Here is a 21,827-nt window from a genome sequence, read left to right on the forward strand (position 1 = left end):
CCTTTAGGAAGAAGTTTCTTCATGAAAGGCAATGGCCTTCTTGACTTTTATTATGAAGGAGAGATTCCATGAAATTCTACAAATAACAAACTCAAACAAAAAACCGTATCTTAAAGGGTACAATGCATTCAGGACATTATTTTGCCTGTGTTCATCCATCTGAACTTCTTTGTTTTCTTTATCTCTTTTAACGAAGCTTATACCTAATTTTACACTCTGGTAAGAAGGCCAAAAACTCACACAGAACTCCAAGATGACTTCAGGAAGTCTTTGCAAATTGGCCCACTATTTATGTATCAAAGCATTATAGTATTTATTTTATAATCTCATAATGCTGAGTTATGTTTGGGCATTTTCTCCTGTCAGTCTTTCTGTATGCATATATTCTGTTTTTTTATTTGCTTTTTATTGAAAGCTTTCTGCAGGAAAGAACTATTCATATCAAGCTGTTACATATGCCAAAAGTGGCATTGTATTTTGTATTTTCTAAATAAAATCTTTTAGCTTAAAAACTTGTATTTTATTCTGATAAATTAATATTCATTATTAAAATGCAAGAAAACAAAAGGAAGAAAATAAAAATCCTAATCGTGCCACTCACAGATAATCAATTTATTTTTGTGTGGTATTTTTTTCTATGCTCAGAAAATATTTTTTCTATAGCGATCCATGTCAATATAGTCTGTGAAACTAATTTTATCCCTTAATGTGTTATATTTTTTAATGCCATTACTCATATTTGTGTGTGTGTGTGTGTGTGTGTGTGTGTGTGTGTATGTTTAATTAATTAAGACAGTGACCAGTGTTTGGAAAAAGAGACATGGTTTCATAAAGTGAATCATACCTGTTACATTTCTAATAATAATGTAGTGTAGTAAACCTTATTTTCTAATTTGATAGTTTAATAACCCTCTTTCTTAATCATGTACTAACCATTTAAGTTATGATTAAAAAATATATCTGTATTCAGAATATTTAGATAATATCTGCAAAAATTTAATGTACCTACCATTTATCAAAGTTCTACCATACCTATATAATAGAAAATGAAATGTGTTCTATACTCAGCTAATTGTACAAATTTAGCTTATAGCTACCAAATTTAACTAAATAACTAAGCTTATTTAATCACTAGAGGGGTGAAGAGCAAATTCTGCCATTTGCTACATTTGTACTTTCAGTAATATGTCTGTATATAATTGATTCCTGCTAAATACTGTTACTAACATTTTATTAAGACTATTAAAATATAGACAGTGGGCAGTGTTTTGTAGTTAATAATAATGAATTAAAACTTAGATCTTTTAAATAATTCACAGATGCATAATAATTTATTGGTGGCGCTGGACTTTTAAAGATTAAGATCAAAAACAATTTCATTATCAGCCACTCACTCACTCCTGTGTATGTCATGCAGCATTTTCTTCTCACAATAACCAAAGGAACACCAGCCTGAGAACCTGTGAAATCTTTCCCTGATAAATCCTGACAAAAACTGCATTTAATTATTTTTGTTGACAGAGAGCCAAGCTAAACTTGCAGTTCTGTGTTTTCATAAGACAATTATACTACACTTCTTAATCTTGATATTGCCTTCTTCAAACTATTCAATATTGAGATAGAAGCTAGTGTTCTTTCCTTGTAATAGGAAGAAAATACCTTATCTATAACAATAGATGCACCTGCCAAATCCCTGAGTAGTTTTGAGTGATTTAGCTTTAACTGGCATGTTTCTTTTTGACAAGTTTTGGATTAATGTAAATTTTGTTTCTCTGAAGTTTGGATGTAGTCATTTTGATTCTTTGATTCACTTACATGATGTATGCGAGCCAACAATAATTCATTGTTAAATTAAGCGTGGTTTTTATAGGCTGCTACAAAATAACCCCAGATCTCCAAATGAATTTACTTCATTTAGGGTGTGAATAAAATTTTTATTTTGCACTTTCTTAGAAGTTACGCATGTTTCAATACAAGAACGTGGGGGAGGGTATGAAGAATGTCATTCTTTTTGACAAAGCCACATTATACTTAGAAATAGTGGTTATATACCATTACACCTTTGAAAATACCCTGGGTTTACCAGCAGTGTAATATAATACTGTTGTGTGCAGGAGAAAACAAAAAAGGTAAGCTAATGTGTTTTCTTTTCAAGGTTGGCTAGCAGAGATTTAAAGTGTATAAATTATCATTCTTTGTGACTATTCTTTAGATTTCAGTTGTGCTTCTTAAAACTTCTACAGGTACTTAAAACAGATGCTGAGGAACTCGTCTCCCGAAGCTATTGGGATACACTGAGACGTAATACAAGCCAAGCACTCTTTTCAGACCTTGCAGAGGTATAATTAAACCTCAACCAGGACCTTGTACTATTTGCCATTTTGTTAATCTAGTCCTCATTTTGTTTTAGAGTTACAGTGATGAAAGTATATTTTATATTTTCCCTTTTCTCCAGTAAAGCAGCAATTCCTAATGGTACACTTGTATATGTCAGCTGTGCTGGTAGGGCCTGCAAGGTCATCTGCAAGGTCTGTTTTAAATCAACTTACTTGTAGAAAACATGAACTCCCAACTTAATTAAAAGGAATTTTTTTTTTACTTGATCACTTTTAGGAAATTTGACAACACTATTATATAATTTAGTGAATCTTTTAACCTTATGATTTGCAATGTTATATGAAGTGCTGAATTTTTAGGTTGGTGAAAGATAACTAATGTTTTAGAGTTGCGATATGGCAGATATGAAATTTTTTTATTTTTTATTATTCTTTTAAAGATTTATTTATGCATACAAGAACTGGGGAATCAGCTAGAGGTCGGGGGGCGGGTTGAGAGGATTCATCAGAGACATTGGGGAGCAGAACAGGCAGATCTACTGAAACACAATGCTGAGGGGAACAGCAGGTGAAAGAGGAGAGGTGAGCTGCACCATGTAGGTTGCTCCTTGGCCTGCTGGGCCGGGGATCGTGGATCAAGCTCGGATCGGGGATCAAGCTCGTGCTGCAGTGCCTGGCAATAGCTTGATAGCGCTATCTTTAACCCCTGTGCCACCAGGGAACCCCCATATTTTAATATTAATTATAAGTGGTTTACCAAGGGCAGGACATGAGGGAGGTGTGGTAGGAGCAGTCAATCTTGAAATGGGGGAAATATTGTCTTTACATTGTTTAGGATTGCCAAAACAGAGAAAATAAAAGTAGACTGTTAGTCATTCTTGTTTTTAAATAAAAAACCTTATTACTGTACTCAAGTAGACGCTCCCACCACCCTATTCTTGTTATGCCACTGTTAATAGGGATTTGTCATTTTAAAGGTGGGCTATATCTTATAGATTTGTGCTTTATGTTTATGTTTCCAGTTAAGGTTTTTAAAGAACTTTATCAGAGATGGTTACACACTTTCCACAAGGAACTTTTCAGTAAATACCGAGCCACATTTTTCATTGTCTTTTTCTCTTTAGAGTTGCTGTCTCATTTTTTCCCCTCCGGACTTTAATAAACTATACATAAAAAAAATCTTGAGACCTAAACTGGAATCAGGTCTGACTTTTCTTGTCTCTATATATAGCATTAATCAGTTGACACCTCTAGAGATGACAGACACTTGAAAGTGTTAATTTATCACTTGGCAATTTTAAAAGCCCAAGACAAATAAGGCCTTTTGTCTTATCTCTAATAAAATATATAAATATGATGTAGTTATGACTAGCAATTAACCTTTTAAAATTACCTTTTAAGTTTGAACTGCTTTTAGGTATAAGTAGCAATAGATGATCCACTTACAGATATTTTAGAATTGCTTAATTCTATAAACATGTTTGCAGATATGTAAGAGTCAGTGTCCAAAGAGCAACTGGGGACACTAGCCCTGACCTGCGAGTTCCTACAAACCAGCTATAGCCTCATTTCAAATTAATAGTCATGTCACTGGTCTCTCTCCCTATACCAGACCTCTCAGTCTCCAATCTACCTTAAATCTTACCTATCTCTGCCAGAATTTCTCGCAATTAGACAAAATCTGCTAATGAGATGTTGAATTTAATTAAAAATCTGGGAAGGTTTAATATTAGAAGGCCAATCAGCTCTAAAATGCACTCAAAGAAAATGTGATATATTTAAGATCTTTTGAAGATATTTGTCACTGTACCAGAGATGTGCTAGAGCTTCTTGCAACTAGCTTTCAAGCACTAATTCTGCACATCTCTGCCCAATTTAGCATTTATAATATCCCACTGGTACCTTGAAAGTGGCATGATAGAAATATTAATACCAAATAAATAGGCAAACCTCATAAATCAAGCCCCCTTTTTTTTTTCTCTGTAGAGCTAGTATAAGCACACCATTGGCTGTAACTGATCCATACTATAATCATAAGCTGCTAAATTAATGAATAAATTAACCCAAACATCATGTAAGTAAATCTGATGGACAGAAGAAAGAAAAAAACTTATATTGTATTCCAAAGTAAAATAATTATTTGGGGATTATCTCTGTTAGTGCCCTTTCACATTAGAGAGGATAATTAAGAATGAACTGTAGTTAAGTTACAACTCCTTGTAAGTCCTTATAGATTACTATTGATTCCAGTGTAACATTGAGATTTTTATAGTATCAGTATTTCAGGATTCAATTTGGTTCAGAAAGAAAGCTTGGGAATATATTTCTGTATGTGTGTGTATACACATATATATGTCTCATATATTTAAAATGTTATCATTGAGGTAAGTCATTGTAAGTTTGAGATTAGCCTCTCATATTCTTACTGCAGAATTTCTTCTAGCCATAGTTTTTTTCAATTATAGCAAAAAAAGTTTTAATTAAAATTCAAGTATGCCTTAGCTGATACTACTTTAAATTAATTAATTAAATAATTAATTCACAGTATACTATAAACCTATCATGCTGCTGTTGATACAATCTGTCAATACCAGACTTAAAAAACTTGTTTTGGGTTTTACAAATGAAATTTAAAATCGTTTCTTATTTTCTTTAAAGTTTCCTTATTCTTATGAAGTTTCAATATTAAAAACTTTATCAGCAAATCAAGAGTTTGAAAATTTTCTCCGGTTCTTTTACAGAGCTTGATAAGGTTATTATCACATTGTGATCATAGAAATTATTAAAAATTATCTTAAAACTACTTATTTTAATAGCTTAGCATTTTCATTCATGCAGATTTATTAATGTGTGTGTATCTTTTGATGAAATCATTTAAAGTAATTTTTAATCAAAACAAAGTTAGATAATGGCCTTTCATATAAATGGCCCATGGCTTTTTTTTTGTGGCTTTTTCTTGCTTTGTTATGAAAACACCTGAATTCATTTTATTTTAACAATGAGCACAGAATCAAAGGGATAAAATCTCTATTTTTGTCTCAGCTCTCCTGTGGTTTAAGTTATATAACCCTGTTAGGATACCGAGGGCACTGGTGTAGTTTTCAATGACTACCAACAGTACCCTGCTTCATTGAATGGTGGGGTGGGGAGTTTTCACCATTTCCATTTTCTAATTTTTTTCTCTAATGTCAAACTGTTACTTATGCTTCTGTGGGTTCTGGATTATCTGGATAAGTGCAACCTAAGTCTAATAAGATTTTGATGATGAAAGTCTGTAAATGAAGATCTGTTCTGCTCAATGGCCATGAGAAAAACTGGCTGAATGAGGTCATTATTTAAAACCTGTATTAAACAAGGTCATCTCATTTCAGTTTATTATGTTTTGAGGTAAAGGACATCACAGCACTAGAGAAAAACATTCCATAATTATGTTAGCTGAGTTCATTAACTTTTGGTGTTCTTTGTAACCTCTCAGTTTAGGCATTTTTTTCAGATCTCTATACTGTATATTTCAGTAACAAAAAAGAACTAATAGTGTACCATATAAAATTCTCTTTTTTTGCATTAAGCTTCAAAATTATCATCTTTTCTATCTTGTCTAGTCCTTTTTCAACTCTTCATATATATTAAATTGGAAAAAGTAATAAACATTCATTAAGTATTGCTAAGTGATATATATATATATATATATATATATATATATATATTAGACTGGCTAGCACCTCCACTCTTATGCTTCATTTAATCATGCCTTCTTAAATATTCCCCCTAGTAATTTCAGCTGTTCATGGATAAGATGAACTGATTAGGCTTGATATCTATAATCAGCATGAAATATACAACTCCCTAAGGTCTCATGCTTTTATCCAAAGTATCTTATGACTACCCATAAGAGTATTCGCATACTTCATTTACACTGAAAATTCTAACTTCATCCTCAAAATTATTGTTATAGATAGGATTTTTTATTTTGAATCCCATTTTATTGGTTAGTGAAGAGTTTCAACAATTTTAGATAATTGAAAGCCTAGAAACCCTACATGTTAGAGTTCTTAAGAAAAGTAGAGTAATCAAAATAGCAGAGATCACTTTAGGAAAACCTTGGTGGGTTTAAAAAGGAAATGTTGAATCTATTTTTAACATTTTGAGAGAATTCCATAGTGTTTTCCATAGGGACTGGACCAGTCTACATTTCCACCACCAGCAGTTCCACTCATAGGTGTCTACCCAAAGAATGCAAAAACAGGACATCCCTGGTGGTGCAGGGGTTAAAGTCTCAACACTATGAAGCTACTGCTAGCCACTGCAGCATGCGTTCACCAGGGAGCTGACCCACATGGTGCATCAGACCTCTCCTGTCTCCCCCACTGCTCCCCTCAGCAGTGCATTTCAGTAGATCCACCTGTTCTGCTCCCCATTCTGTCTCTGGTGAATCCTCTCACCGTCCCCACCCCCGCCCCCACATCTTTGGCCTACACCCTAGTTCTTGTATTTGTAAATAAAAATAAATCTTTAAAAAACAATCAAAAAAGAATGGAAAATCACTAATTAGGAGGGATATTTGTACCTCTATGTTCATTGCAAGCACCCTTTATAATTATCAACTTATGGAATCAACCCAAGTGCCCAAAGACAAATGTGTGGATTAAGATGTGGTATATATACAAACAATGGAATACTACTCAGAGATTAAAAAAAAAAAAAAAGATGACCTCTTGCCATCTGGGACAACATGGACGGAACTGGAGAGGATAATGCTAAGTGAAATAAGTCAGAAGGAGGAAGACAAGTGTCAGGTGGTTACAGAGAAACAAAACAGGGTCAGTCAAAATCAAACCAACAACAAACCCTAGAAACCTTTCTGTTGAATTAAGGCCACGGGGGAAGGGAATGGTGGAAAGGAAAGTGTGGAAGAGTCCCAGTGGACTATGTTGGAGGATTACTGGCATCTTGGTGGTGGGTGGGGCAACACATCTGAAGAGGTGATCCTATACCTCTGAATCACAGTGCTATAAATCAACATTGCTGCAATAAAATTAAGAAGAAAAAAGTATGTTGGAGAGGAAAGAACCAATCAGAAGATGTAGTCTCTATAATCAATACTTGACATTGGAGGAGAATAATAATATTTGGTCTAGGGAGAAGGGAATTAAAGATCACACAAATGTTTTAAAGAATAAAATAGCTATCTTCATGAGAAATTGGGAAAAGGACTACAAGAAATCAAAGGGTTGCTAAAATTTAGTGGTAAAAGATGTGTGAGATGAGGCTTTATGTCAGAGGACATATAAGAAGATTGATCCTTTATAAAGAAGAATATGCTTGCTGTTTTCCACGGAGTACTATCAGAATTCTGGCCAAGAAGTAATATATTTCAAAGGTATACTTTTACATGGACATTTAAAACATTTTTAAATATAGAAGATGATAGTTATTTAACCTCTTATTTTTCTTACATTTCTCAGGATAATATCAGTGAGCTAAGAATTTGAATTTTATTACTTTTGTACCTGCATTTATGATAGGTCTGAGTTAATGACCAAATTAAGAAGATAGAAAAGGACAGGAAGGGAGGGAGGGCAAAGAAAGGGTAGCCTATAAAGCTACATTAAAAGAAAAGATTTTTATAAGCTATTAAACTTCACAAAACTGTTACTAAATTTTTAAGAATATACTTGGAGTGGTGTTTATCTAATTGAATGGGGAAAGAAAAATCCTCTGGAATTTCTTATCCATTCAAAAAATAATGTAAGACTTTGAAAAAATTACAGGTGATGTAAATTCCAAGGTAATGTTACTATAGTTTCTTTCAAAATACCTTCCTTTAAAGTCATACATATGAGTACAACAGGAGAGTGGCCCGGTTAAAGGAAGATGTTTTGTGAAACTTGAGGCCCTTCTTTCCTCAGCTCCATATATTCAATACAGCTGAAGAATTTACCCCTTGAATATTTTTTTAAAATACATTTTTCAGTTGGATTGGGAAAATCCAAACCAAATTACTTAAATATATTGAAATATTTATATTATGACTAGGGATTTTGGTTGTTGTAGATAATTTAGAATATAGATACCCTATATGCATCATTTGAGCTTGAAAACTTAAGTATAATTGTATCTTTAAATTTGGGGAGGGATAAGGATCAATTCATATTTCTATTTTCAGATTTTGAACTTTGAGCTGTAATGTCATTTATAAATACAGCCTTAGGCTTTTTATTCTCATGTTAATATATTCTTGATGTTTATAGGTTGAGGGACTTTGGGTATCCCTATTCTGTTTTGTTGTAGCTAATTTTTCAATTGTGATCTTTGTTTAAGCGTGCTGATGACATCACAAGTTTAGTAACAGATACTACACTTCTTGTACACTTTTTTGGAAAGAAAGGAAAAGCTGAGCTCAACTTTGAAGATTTTTATAGGTGAGCTTCATTTTTACATTTGTATTGAAAATACATGTTAACATGTTAAAGTCAGAAAGGTCTTTAGAATCATCTAGTATTTATACCTTGTGCAGCTTTCATCCTAACTGAATTTACTTTGATAACAAATACTTGCTGCCATTAGTACAGTACACCAGTGACTATACTGATCAGTGTAACAGGAGGTTACTGAATTATAAAAAATGTACAGATAATTTGGATTATTTCCTATATTTTCAAGAGAAAATATACTACGAATTCCTTAGTCTCAGGCCTCCCCGGTGGCGCAGCGGTTGAGCGCTGGGTTGCGAAGCTGCCCGCAGCCTCTGCAGCGCAGGTTCGATCCCCGGCTGCTCCCCGGCCACCAGAGGCGGGTACCGCATGGCGCGCAGACCTCTCCTGCCGCCCGCTGCTCCCCTCAGCAGTGTACTTCGGTCCTTCTGCCTGCTCTGCTCCCCGCTCTGGCTCTGGTGAATTCTCTCACCCTCTCGTGCTTCTGACTGTACCCAGTGCTTGCAAAAATAAATAAATAAATAAATAAATCTTAAAAAAAAAATTCCTTAGTCTCAATGGCATAGTAGTAGTAGTAGTAGTAGTAGTAGTTAGTAGTAATAAAACATTTATTTAGTGTTTACTATAGTAAACACTAGGCACCACACTTTAACTCCTTTAAATCTCATTACCCTGCAAGGTATTTTTGTTATCCACATTTTACAGATGAGGAAGACAACCCCCCCATCTGTTACCATCACTCTTCATTTACCTTATTCATTCTTTATATATTTTTGTCATAGATTCATGGATAACCTCCAAACAGAAGTTCTGGAAATAGAATTCCTCTCCTATTCTAATGGGATGAATACTATCAGTGAAGAAGATTTTGCTCATATTCTTTTACGATATACAAATGTGGAAAATACATCAGTATTTTTGGAAAATGTGCGTTACAGTATACCTGAAGAAAAGGTATCTATTTTCCCATACTTTCTTTGTTACATGTTATTACCCTGTAATTATGTAGGTATATAAAATATAGCAACCTTTTGTTTGTGCTTTTATTCCTTTGTGAATTAATAGATACTTCAGATATATTTCATTTTTTTTCCTGTGTCCTAAGTGTTCAGGTTAATTTTTTTCTAATTGAGTGATTTAAAATCCTAGGTAGATACACATATTTTTCTTAGATGCACTGAAGACCCTTAAGGTTATTGGCAGTTTTATTCAAATTATGGTATCATTTATAAAGAGAAATCGGAATTATATGCTTTGCTTACTACAAAGATATCACTTCATATAAAACGGTTTATAGACATCATTTTAGTTACACTTTACTCATTTCTGTGATATCCTTAATAAAAGGTCATTTGAGGACAGACATTGATAAGTGAGTGATCTTATCAGCAGTTGAAGTGAGGTTTTTCAAAGAATTTGGATGACATGAATGGTTAAGAACATAGACAACTGATTGTCTATTTGTTTAGTAGCAAATGTGTTGTCAGCATTTCGGAGCAGTTGCATTATCTAGTGGTATTTGAATGCATCATTGCAACCAAATAGAACTGGTGTTACAAGTACGCTTTCAAGCATGGGATGTTTTGGATATATAGCCTTCTATTTGTGTTTGTGTAAGGATCAAATTAACCCATCCAAGAAAAACCTGCAAATAGTCTGACTTTGTTTAAAGTGGATACACTGTGGCAGTGCTAACAATTCTCCAGGACTCCTAGGGAATGAGAAAAAAAGGAATTGATGCATTTGGCCATTAGTTTACATAATCTTAATCTTGGGACTTTTATCACTTTACATGTTCAACTGAATTTTTTCAATTCATAGATACTGCCATAAAAATAAATATTAGAATTGGACTACTTTGCCCAGATACCAGGGTATTATCCAGAAAACCTTAAAGAATCTTTTCTTTCCTTTTATCATACGGAAGCATCCATAACTCAAAAAAGTTCAATTCCAGCATGGGAGTACATGAATATTTCTTATATTGTATTTTACATTAAAAATTATGTAGAAATAAAAAGTTCTAAGTTAAATTCACCTTCTGAAAACTTGTTATTGATAGAAGCAACTTAACTACTAAGAGTCATTACAGTGAAAAAGGTAATTTTGGCAGGTGAACTAGCATTGAGTCTCACTGATATTTTTTCTCATTACTTAATCCTCAGTACAACCTTGTAGATATTGACATCTTTCTTACAGAAAAAGGGAAACTAAGCTCATAATGACTTAGATCTTTTTTCCGTGGATACTCAAATCCAAGACTCTAAGATATTCCTACCACACCCTCCTATGTCTTTCCTTTCATCCTCCTCTCTCCAAAACAATAACTACTACTATTTGAATAGAAGTTTACATTTCTAAAATACTTTAATTTTCATACATTTATCTAGCAGACATTTATTAAGCATCTACTCCTCAAGGCCTATTCTAGAAACTCTGGATAAAGTGAGGAGATGAGCAAATCCTTCTCCCATGGAAACAGACCTTAGTGGATAGACACGATAAACATGTTGACAAAGGATAAATAAATGATATATTTTCAGATAATGGTAACTATTAAAAGGATGAAGAGTCATGGGAACTGGAAAAGAAGATGAACTGTCCAGAAAGCTTTTCTGAGCAGGTGGTTTTAGAGGCAACACCATGAGGAATGGTCTATGCAAAGCTCTCAATAAAGAACATTCCAAGCCAAGGAAAGAGCAAATACCAAGGGCCTTGCCATAGCAAAAGCTTAGTTTATTTGAGAAATTATAAAAGGGGTAAAACAAGTGAACAGGAAAGTAGTAGGAGATGAAAGAGAGATAGTAACCGGTTCAGGTCTTATAAAATCCTGTAGGCAAGATAAGGAGTTTAGATTGTATGCTAATTGTGACTCTTAAGAATAATGGCAAGCCTCTGTTGTATTTAAACTTTAAAGCAGGGATAAGCAAACTTCCCTAGTATTTTTGTAAGTAAAATTTAGAACACAGCCACACTCATTGTCACATTTATTGTCTGTGGCTGCTTTTGCATCATAGTGGTAGAGCTGATGAGTTGCTGCATAAACCATACAGTCTGCAAAAATGCAAATACTTGCTTTCTGGCCCTTTATAAGAAAACTTGCCAACCTTACTTTAGTGCATAGGCGTGATGTTTGTTGATTAAACAAGTATTTATTTAGTTAATATTTGCTGTCTACTGTGACACTCAAATGTAACTTGACTTGTTCAAGATATGATCTGATTCCTGTTTCAAAAGATCATCTTAGCTGCTATCTACAGAATAGACTTTACTTGGCCCAGCTTTGAAAGAAATTCAAGTTAGGATGTTGTTGTGGGGAGTGCAGCTTAGTGTTGTTATAAGAGATGAGGATGGCTTGGACCAGGGTGAAAATGGGGCAACATGGTCAGATATGAATCATTTAAAAAGCAGAACTGTTGATGGATCATATTTCAAATTGAAGGAAAAAGAGGAATCAAGAACTCCTAGGGTCTTGACCTGAATTGTAAAGCAAAAACAGTCATGCCATTTACTGAGCTAAGTGAGGCTACACACTTAGGGTGAGGAGAGAATATCGAGTTTCAGTTTGGATAAATTAAATGTGAGATCCCTGTGACATATCTAAATAAAGAGATTATGCAGGTAGTTGGATATGTGAACCTACTATTCAGGGGTGCAATTAGGACTAATTTCAGTAGCTGTGTATAGGCTTCCAAATTGAGTCTCCAGCTTAAACTTCTCCCTGGAATTGTAGATTTTTACTTCATGCTACCTACTCAGACTTTCCTTTTGGCTATCCAGTAGACATTTTAGGCTAATTGTGGCAAAACTTAACTGATCTTCAAAAATACTTTCCTCCACACACCATCTTCTCTGTTTCAGTTGATAGAAACTTCATTTTTCCTACTTATTCTAATTTAAATGTTGAACTCTTATAGGACAGGTCTATTAGTAATGGACTCCATTGGCTTTTGTTTATCTGCAAATATCTTTATTTCTTTATTTGTCGAGGATAGTTTTACCACATACAGAATTCTTGACTGACCAAATTTTTCTTTCAGCACCTGAAAAATATATCATTCTACTCACTTCTGGTCTCCATGGTTTCTGATGAGTAATCAGCTGTTAATCTAACTAAGGATCACTTCTACACTAAAAGTCACTTCTTCCCTGCTGCTTTCAATATTATCTTTGGCTGTTTTTGGTCTTTTTTTTTTTTTTTAACAATTTGAGTATAGTATATCATAGCGTGGGTCTCTTTGAGTTTAATCTAACTTGTAGGTTTGAACTTCCTGAATATGTAGAATCATGTTTTTCAGCAAATTTGGGGGGTTTCCAACCATTACTTCTTTTTTTAAAATTATTTTATTTTATATAATTCTTACATCATTTTTCATTTTTGCATAATGTATGCATTTCCATTTTGGTTATATTCCCCATACAATTCCCACCCCCTTTTGCTGACCCTAATCCTTCTCCTCCCCCCCCCTCCGGCCCCCCACTGTAGTGTGTCTCTGGTCTATAGTTGCCTGTTTATTTTGATTTTTACTTTATTGCAATTAGTCTTTTTCCTGGTCCCTTATTTAGGTTTTCTAAATTCCTGCTATGAGTGAGACCATCCGGTATTTTTCTTTTTCTTTCTGGCTTATTTCACTGAGCATGATCCTTCCAACTCCATCCATGTTGCTGCAAATTGCTTGAGTTTATCTTTTTTGATTGTTGAGTAATATTCCATTGTGTATATATACCACATCTTCTTGATCCAGTCATCTATTTTTGGGCATTTGGATTGTTTCCATAGCTAAGCTATTGTAAATAGTGCTGCTATAAACACAGGGGTGCAGGTGCCCTTTTGAACTAATGTTTCTATGTCATTTTGGGTAAATACCTAGGAGTGGAGTTGCTGGATCATATGGAAGCTATATCTTTAGGAGGTCAAGAAATCTCCACACAGCTTTCCATAGTGGTTGGACCATTTTGCACTCCCACCAGCAGTGCAGGAGAGTTCCTTTTTCTCCACATCTTCGCCAACATTTGTTGTTGCTAGTTTTAATATGTGCCATTCTCACTGGTGTAAGATGGAATCTCATTGTAGTTTTGATTTGCATTTTCCTGATTACCAGTGATGTTGAACATTTTTTCATTTGCCAGTTGACTATTTGCATTTCCTCTTTGGAGAAGTTTCTTTGTAGCTCTTCTGCCCATTTTTTGACTGGATTATTTTCTTTGTTTTTTTTTTTTTTTTTTTTTTTGAGTCTCATCAGCTCTTTGTAGATTTTTGTGATCAGTCTTTTATCATTAGTGTTATATGCAAAAATTTTCTCCTGGTTGGTGGGGTTTTTCTTTGTTTTGGTTATTTTTTCTTTTGCTCTGCAGAAGCTCTTTAACTTGATGTAATCCCAGCTGTTTATCTTTGCTTTCACTACCACTGCTTTGGGTGATGTGTCTGTAAAGATGTCTTTGAGGTGCATGTCATGTAGTGTTTCGCCTATATTTCCTTCTATATATTTTATGGTTTCAGGTCTTACGTCTAGTTCTTTAATCCATTTTGAGATGGTTTTTGTGCATGGGGTGAGATAGTAGTCAAGCTTCATTCTTTTGCATGTAGCATGGCAAGTCCTGTTAGTGTATATTGGTATGCTTGATGGTGACAAGCAAAGACTCTTTTTTACGTTATTCTTTTTCTTTCTATACCTCATCTGAATAATTTCAGTTATCCTACATTTAAGTTCTTGGATTCTTCTGACTGTTCAAATATATTGTTAAACCTTTCAAGCAAATTCTTCATTTCAGTTATTATAAGAGCTGAAAGGTATAATGTGTTTTAATTTTGCTTCCTTTTAACAATTTCCATCTCTTTATTGATATTCTCATATTTTCCTAATTCTCTATATGCATTGTAATTTTTTGCTAAAAACTAATCATTTTGAATATAATGTGGTAACTCTGGAAATCAGTTTTACTCCCTGAAGTTGTCTATTTGTAATAGCTTGGAAAAGTCACTGAAGAAACAGAAAAAGCTACATTCCTTGTCATGTACATTCACTAAAAACTGTTCAGTTAACTTAATGTTTAACTAGGGAATTGACAGATTTCCTAATGCCCAAAGCCAAGAAGAAAAAACCTATAATACACTCCCAGCCTTTGTACCTTGGCTCTGAGCTAGAGCACTTTTTCAAGACTAAGCCAGGCTACCTGAAATTCTGCCTTTGAATTCACCTCCTGCTTCCACAGAGTCCAAAACCTGCCAGAGGTGATAGGTCTTCTTGGGTCTTTTCAAGCCTTTGTCAAATTCAGTAGCATTAAGTACATTCACAGTATTATGATAGCAACCATCACTACTGTCTAGTCCCAGAACTTTTTCATCCTCCCAAACAGAAACCCTGTACCCTTTAAGAAGTCACTCTCCAGTCCCCTCCCTCAACTCCTGGCAACCACTAATCTGCTTTCTGTCTCTATGTATTTGTCTATTGTGGATATTTCTTATAAATGGAATTATAGACTGTGACCTTTGTGTCTGAATTCTTAAACTTAACCTAACATTTTTCAGGTTCATCTACATTATAGCAAATATCAGTACTTCATTCTTTTTTATTGCTGAATACTACTACATTTTATGGATAATACTTTATCTGTTCATTAGTTGGTAGACATTGAGTTTGTTGCAACGTTTGCTTTTCAAATAATGCTATTATGAACATTTGTGTACAACTTTTTGTGTGAACATATATTTTCAATATCCAGGGAATTTGGTATATACTTCAGAATAAGTAGCTGGGTCACTTGGCAAACTTAATGTTTAACATTTTGAGGAACTGCCAAACTAGTTTTCAAATATAATTATATCATTTTACAATACATTTAACAATGTATAACGTTTATAATTTCACTTCTTCACCAACACTAGTTATGTTCTACCTTTTTCATTTTCTAGTGAATATGAAGTGGTGTCATTGTGGTTTTGATTTGCATTTCCCTGGTGAATAATGTTGAGCATCTTGCCTGTATTTGTTTGTCTTTAATATATCTTCTTTGGAAGAATACTATTTAAATTCCTAGTCCATGTCTTAATTGGATTGTCTTTTTGTTACTGATTTGTAAGCATATTTATATATTCTATAGGGTACTAGCCTCCTGTCAGGTACATGATTTGTAAATACTTTCATTCCTTGGATTGTCTTTTCATTTTCCTTTGATGTGTCCTTTAGTACACAAGATTTTAATTTTGAGAAAGCTCTATTTATCTACTTTTTTTTTCCATTTATAGCTTATGCTTTTGGTGTCACATTCAAAACACCATTGCCAATATTTAAAAAAAAACTTTCAAGGTCATGAAGGATTTGTCTCTGTGGTTTTTTGTTAGAGTTTTACTGTTTTAGCTGTTAAGCTTAGGTCTTTGATCCATTGGTTAATTTTTGTAATACAGAGTAAAGTAAGAGCCCAACTATTTGTTTTAAGTATGGATATCCAGTTTTCCTAGCTCCATTTGTTAAAGAGGTTGTTCTTTCTCCAATAAATGGTTTTGGTACCCTTGCTGAAAATCATTTGATGATAGATATTTGGTTTTTTCCTGGATTCTCATGTATTTTTGATGCTTTAATTTTTTTTAGCTATAATTGTTTAATTTTATTTAAATATAAGATGCTCTACTTCTACTCTACTCTTGCACTTTACTTCTAACAATTAGGCATGTTCCATTTAAGTCCCAATGGTTCATTACAGAAGTGATCCTGCAGGTGAGGGTGAAGGAGGAGCAACCGCCTTGTCTCTTCTCTCAGCCACTCCCTCAGAGTATTTGTCACTCACTGCTGTGAAGAATGGATTACTTTAAATTAGCGCCATCAAAATGAATGCCCAGTTTTCAATTCACAGTTCCATATTCCCAAATGCAAAGTTTACACAAAAAAGTGTATTGCATAGTTTTCAATTTGACTTGTCTTTTCTAAACATGAGAACCTTATTTTGAAAAATATAAAGGTTCAGCTGTTGAATATTTTATCCTCTCATTCTTTGATTGGCTTTTTAATTTTATGCTCACTAAAGGTATTGACATTTTTGTTTACACTTTTCTTAAAAATAGACCATCCTCCTGTTTTCCATTTTTAACAGCATTAACCTGTCACCCTGAAATACAGAGACGTTTGCTGTAACAGCTGGTTGCAGCATAAACTAGTCCAGAACCAGAGCAGTGACCAGTTTCCCTGGCAACAAGCTCTACTCATCAAGAAAACCCCTCTGGCTCAGTCTCCCTAATTGATTTAAACAGCTCTCTCTGGAAAAGGTAGCAGGTAGGAGCAGGTCACAAAGCAGAAAGCATAGAGTAGCCATAAATGGATATAAAGAAAGAAGAGAAAATTGTAAAGATTAAAAAGCCACTGATAATTCTCATTGCAATTAAAGACGGGTTGTAATTGAAGTAGAAGTGATGTGTACAAAAAATTGGTGTTATTATTTTGATTATAAATATCATTTTGATAATGCATCACTTAATCAGTAATTGGCTTATATGAAAGTAGACTCTTCTGGTCCTTTCCTTAGCCTTTCAATGCCGCCTTGTTAGTTTCCCTTCAAAATTTGTTAAGCCTAAACTCATTGCCCTTTGTTCTTTTTTCTGTTTATATCTCCCTAAATTATGTTAATTTTTCTAAAAGCAAACACATTAAATTCTTCTTGTGCACATTTGTATTATCTGAGATACATTGTGCTTATTTTATAAAACTTTCCTTTTTAATTGAAGTAATATTACTAATCTTAAGTGCAATTTATGTAAACAATATTCCAGAGTCCTACACTGAGCCCTATGATAGTCTGGCTTCTCAAAGCTCCATGTATCCAAACATTGTACTTCCTGCTGCTGTATTGGCAGCACTGTCATGGCAGAAATAATAAAAATACAGTACTGTTGGTTTATTCAGCATTTAGATTTTGTATAGTCATTATAAAGATATTAATGACCCAGTGATAAGTTATATTTAAAGAGTACATGCACTGAGAAAATTTTTTTTTCTTTATTCACATATTTACTTTCAGGGTATAAGAAATCAGTCTTAAAATACAGAGTTTTCAAAATTGTAACTTGACAATTATTTATTATTATGGTATTCTTTTGAAACATTTTGTGCTGATGTGACAGTGTTTTAAAAATATGTTCATCTATCATTGCTAATGGTAGCAGCACTACCCAGCGAATATTATGTTCTCTTTGGAGAAAGAGAATGTGCCCTGGAAGTTTTTACTTTCAAGGTACTTTATTTCTAGTAAGTGTAGATGCTTATAAATTTGGCAATACTAAATATGTTTTCAATTATTTTCCCAATATAGGGCATCACATTTGATGAGTTCAGGTCATTTTTCCAGTTCCTGAACAACCTAGAAGACTTTGCAATAGCATTGAATATGTATAACTTTGCAAGTCGTTCTATAGGGCAAGGTAAGTCATCCTCTTTCAAAAATGAAAGCAGAAAATAATCCTACATTGTTTCTAAGGACTTTCACAAATTAATTAGATATATCAGATTTGCATCAGCTTCCCCTTAAAGTTCAGTGTTAAGTAATTTGGACAGGTATTTCATGCCCCATCTGAATTGTAAGTTTCTTATTCATCTTAATAACTTGTTATGTGTCTGTTGCTGATAATAGTTGCTCATTAAAGTGAATGCATTATTAACAAAAGATAGAGCTACTTGTTGGCCCTTTTAGTTAAAATCATAAGAATTTTTTTTCCTAAAAAAAAAACATGATTAATGTAAAGTCATGTATTACATACAATCATGACTGCTGTTTAGAAAAAAACTTTTATAACCTTTCTAGTAATTAACACATATTTGTAAAAATAATAATATTCTACTCCTTTTCTGTAACATTTATCTAGATGAATTTAAGCGTGCCGTCTATGTAGCTACTGGTCTCAAACTTTCACCACATTTAGTGAACACAGTCTTCAAGATTTTTGACGTTGACAAAGATGATCAATTAAGTTATAAAGAATTTATTGGAATTATGAAAGACAGACTCCATAGAGGATTCCGGGTAAATCTAGAAATTTCAAGCCTATTTATATTCTTTTTAAAATCTAAAAGAAAAGAAAAATTTAAGTTTCAGAAGCATATATAAGGCTATAAATATGAAATGTGATCTTGAAAAGAAAAAATATGAAGCCCTACCTGCTTTCAAAAATAGTTTGAGGTGATAAAAGATAATGAATTCTCTTAGAAACCAGTTTTAAATTCAAGAATTTATTTGCATATTCAACTAGTTGATGTCTTCATCCCAGTTTTTTGGGGGAAAGGTTGCCAAATATTTTTGATTGATTCGGTCTATACACTGGCTGTTCAGACTATTAGCATAAGAAAAAAAAAACCCCACTATTTATCATTTAATGTGTCACAGATTTCCACTAGGCAACTTGAATATCTTAAGTCACTGCACAGCCAGTACTTTTTAAGTGAAAAATAAGGGGAAAAAATGTTTTTGTCTGATAGCATCTTATACGGCAAAATAATCCTTAGAAATTTAATATTTTTCTTAGAAATTTGTTTTAAAGAATGAAATATAACATAAATCAATAAATGTTTATACATCTAACATTTTTGTGAATGTGCCGCAAATGGAAAAATACATATTTCCATTAAAATTAGAATATTCAAGTTTACCTTTTTGGTAAGAAAACTAAATATTATATATTTTAAAGCAGATAAATATATATACCAAATATCAAGATTCATCTTAGATAGTGTTTTTAAAAATTTTTAATGAGTTTTTCTTATAACCAAGCTGTCTTCCTGAAGATACTGTGTACTTAACTGCCACCTAGTGGCTCTTTGTTAATATTTGCAATAATGGTACAAATAAATAGGCATGTATTAACAATAATTTATCTTTCCTAAAAAATTTTACAGTAGTAAGATCAAACATAAACTGTGCTATAAACCACTAACACTGTATCACCCTCTTAGATGTTATGTGTTTTTATTTTTTCTTTTATTTTTTCTTTATAGATCTGTTGTATACTTAAGTACACATAACATTTTATTTACGTTTGCACATTTTGTAATCTTGTTCATAGGGCTATAAAACAGTTCAGAAGTACCCCACTTTCAAATCCTGTCTGAAGAAGGAACTTCATAGCAGATAAGTATGTTAGCTTCTCTACTTAAATTTGTTCAGTAGCAATAAAGGAAGGGTGATAATTTATTTTTCTATTATGAGGAGAAATAGCTGAAATAAAATTATTATAGTTTACATTTAATTTTAGGTCACTAACTCAGTTTAAGAATAAGTCTTTCAGTTATTTCATTTTGTACCCATAATTCAACCTTTAAGAGTTTGTCTTTATAGACAAGCTTAAAAACTAACTCTTGATAGCTGACTACAGAACTGAAGCACCCTGGTGGGTGACGGGGGGCAGGAAAAGGGTAAGAACAGAGAGGGAAGGAAGCACAATGGTTTATGGTGGTGAAATATGAGTGAGTGGGTGGTGGATGCAGTATGGTGTTGGAATACCTGATGGGAGCCCCCCAATAGTACCTCAGTTAAAAATAAATACTGTTTACAAATTGTCTTTATAACAAAGCAAATTGCGACTAAGTTGTGGTCTGAAAATGAAATGGAACAAATATTCATCTGACTGGAATTCTCTTGGAGTATCTTGATTAAAAACTTCTCTTTAACCTGCAGGTTTGTATCTGAGCAGATAAAATGTAATGAATCTAAAATAGGTTTTTATGATCTAGGATCATTAGCATCTAAAGAATATTTGTTACCAATATATTAGTAATTTTTATCATGATTCCCAAACATCTGATACAATAATAGCAGATATTTTTTAAGAGATTTTTTAGGCGGTATTCTACATGTAGTATCTCAATCTTCACAGATTGATACTCCATTTGATAGCAGGGGAAAGAGGCTTTTTTTAAAAACAATTTTTTTAAAGGTTTATTTATGCATACAAGAACTAGGGTACAAGCCAGAGGTGGGGGGGTGAGAGGATTCACCAGAGACAGAGTGGGGAGCAGAAAAGGCAGACCCACTAAAATACACTACTGAGGGGAACAGTGGGCGAGACAGGAGAGGTCTGCTGCACCTTGTGGATATCTCCCTGGCAGACCGGGGTTTGAACTCATGCTGCAGAGGCTGCAGATAGCTTCACAGTTCTGTGCTTAACCCCTTGTGCCACCTACACTATCACAATAGAATTTGGGAGGACTCAGGAGATCCATTCAAAGAAATATCTAAAACTTGTTGCTGATTCTCAAAATAACGGTTTTTTTTTTTAAATAAACTATAAAATTTTGTGGTCAGTTGTGGGTTATGATTTGCTAGGTCTCTACAATGAAAGTTTTGTTCAATTATACAGCTGCAAATATATATATTTCTTGCTGTTTTTCTCAAGGTTAAAACATTTAGAGTTGTTTATAGCCATGGTCCCCAAAGTGATTCCATAGGATTACAGTGCATATTATTCTTTAAAATAAATGCTGTTTAGTGAAATAAATTTGAGAATATAATAAACAAGGCTAGATAGGCTCCTTTTCTCTTAGAACTTATCAGAACTTAATATGCCATTATTGGTTTATCTGTCTCTTTAAAAAAAAAAAAGGACAGTATTTAATATCTTGAAAAGTAGCCTTGAGGCTTTTTATGGAGTCCATTTTGGGAAATGTTGGTCTAAAATATTTATAGGCAAGTAGATTTACTTTTTATCTTAGGTGGTGATTGTGAGTACGCTAACAAAGAAGTTAGGCCTTCTCAATTTCTATTTTAAGGAACTTTATACTGCCCTGTAATAACTTCAGCTAAACATAAAAACAATCAAACCACACCATTTTTGTGTCCGTATAAATAATGTACCCAACTTGTGTCACATTGACAGTACTGATTCTGTGTAGTAGTACACACACATAGATTAAAAAGCCTACTTTTATTTCAGACTAATAAAACTGAGGATTAGAAATGTTACTAAGCAAAACACTGAACTTTCAAATCAAATGTTTTATGATTAAATCAATGATTCTGAGACTTTCTGTTCGGTATTTTGATTATGTACCATACTTTTCATATTAACATAATAATAATA

General features: G+C 33.4%; 1 protein-coding gene across 3 annotated transcripts in view; it reads left to right on the plus strand.

Annotated features, from left to right (window-relative positions):
- MICU3 (mitochondrial calcium uptake family member 3) overlaps window positions 1–21,827 on the plus strand; it is a 71,775-nt gene that overhangs the window by 47,827 nt on the left and 2,121 nt on the right. The window contains exons 9-15 of one of the 3 annotated variants that reach the window (XM_037526297.2): window positions 2,244–2,339; window positions 8,658–8,758; window positions 9,553–9,724; window positions 18,071–18,179; window positions 18,621–18,778; window positions 19,815–19,883; window positions 20,322–20,425. In XM_037526297.2, the coding sequence (XP_037382194.1) occupies window positions 2,244–2,339; window positions 8,658–8,758; window positions 9,553–9,724; window positions 18,071–18,179; window positions 18,621–18,778; window positions 19,815–19,883 (705 nt within the window). In that variant the 3' untranslated portion in view covers window positions 20,322–20,425. The other 2 variants (XM_037526296.2, XM_054701017.1) reach the window with 2 other exon arrangements.

The sequence above is a fragment of the Talpa occidentalis genome, unplaced genomic scaffold (genome assembly GCF_014898055.3).
Source record: "Talpa occidentalis isolate TD23 unplaced genomic scaffold, MPIMG_talOcc4v2.1 talOcc4.4, whole genome shotgun sequence".
NCBI classification, from domain to species: domain Eukaryota; kingdom Metazoa; phylum Chordata; class Mammalia; order Eulipotyphla; family Talpidae; genus Talpa; species Talpa occidentalis.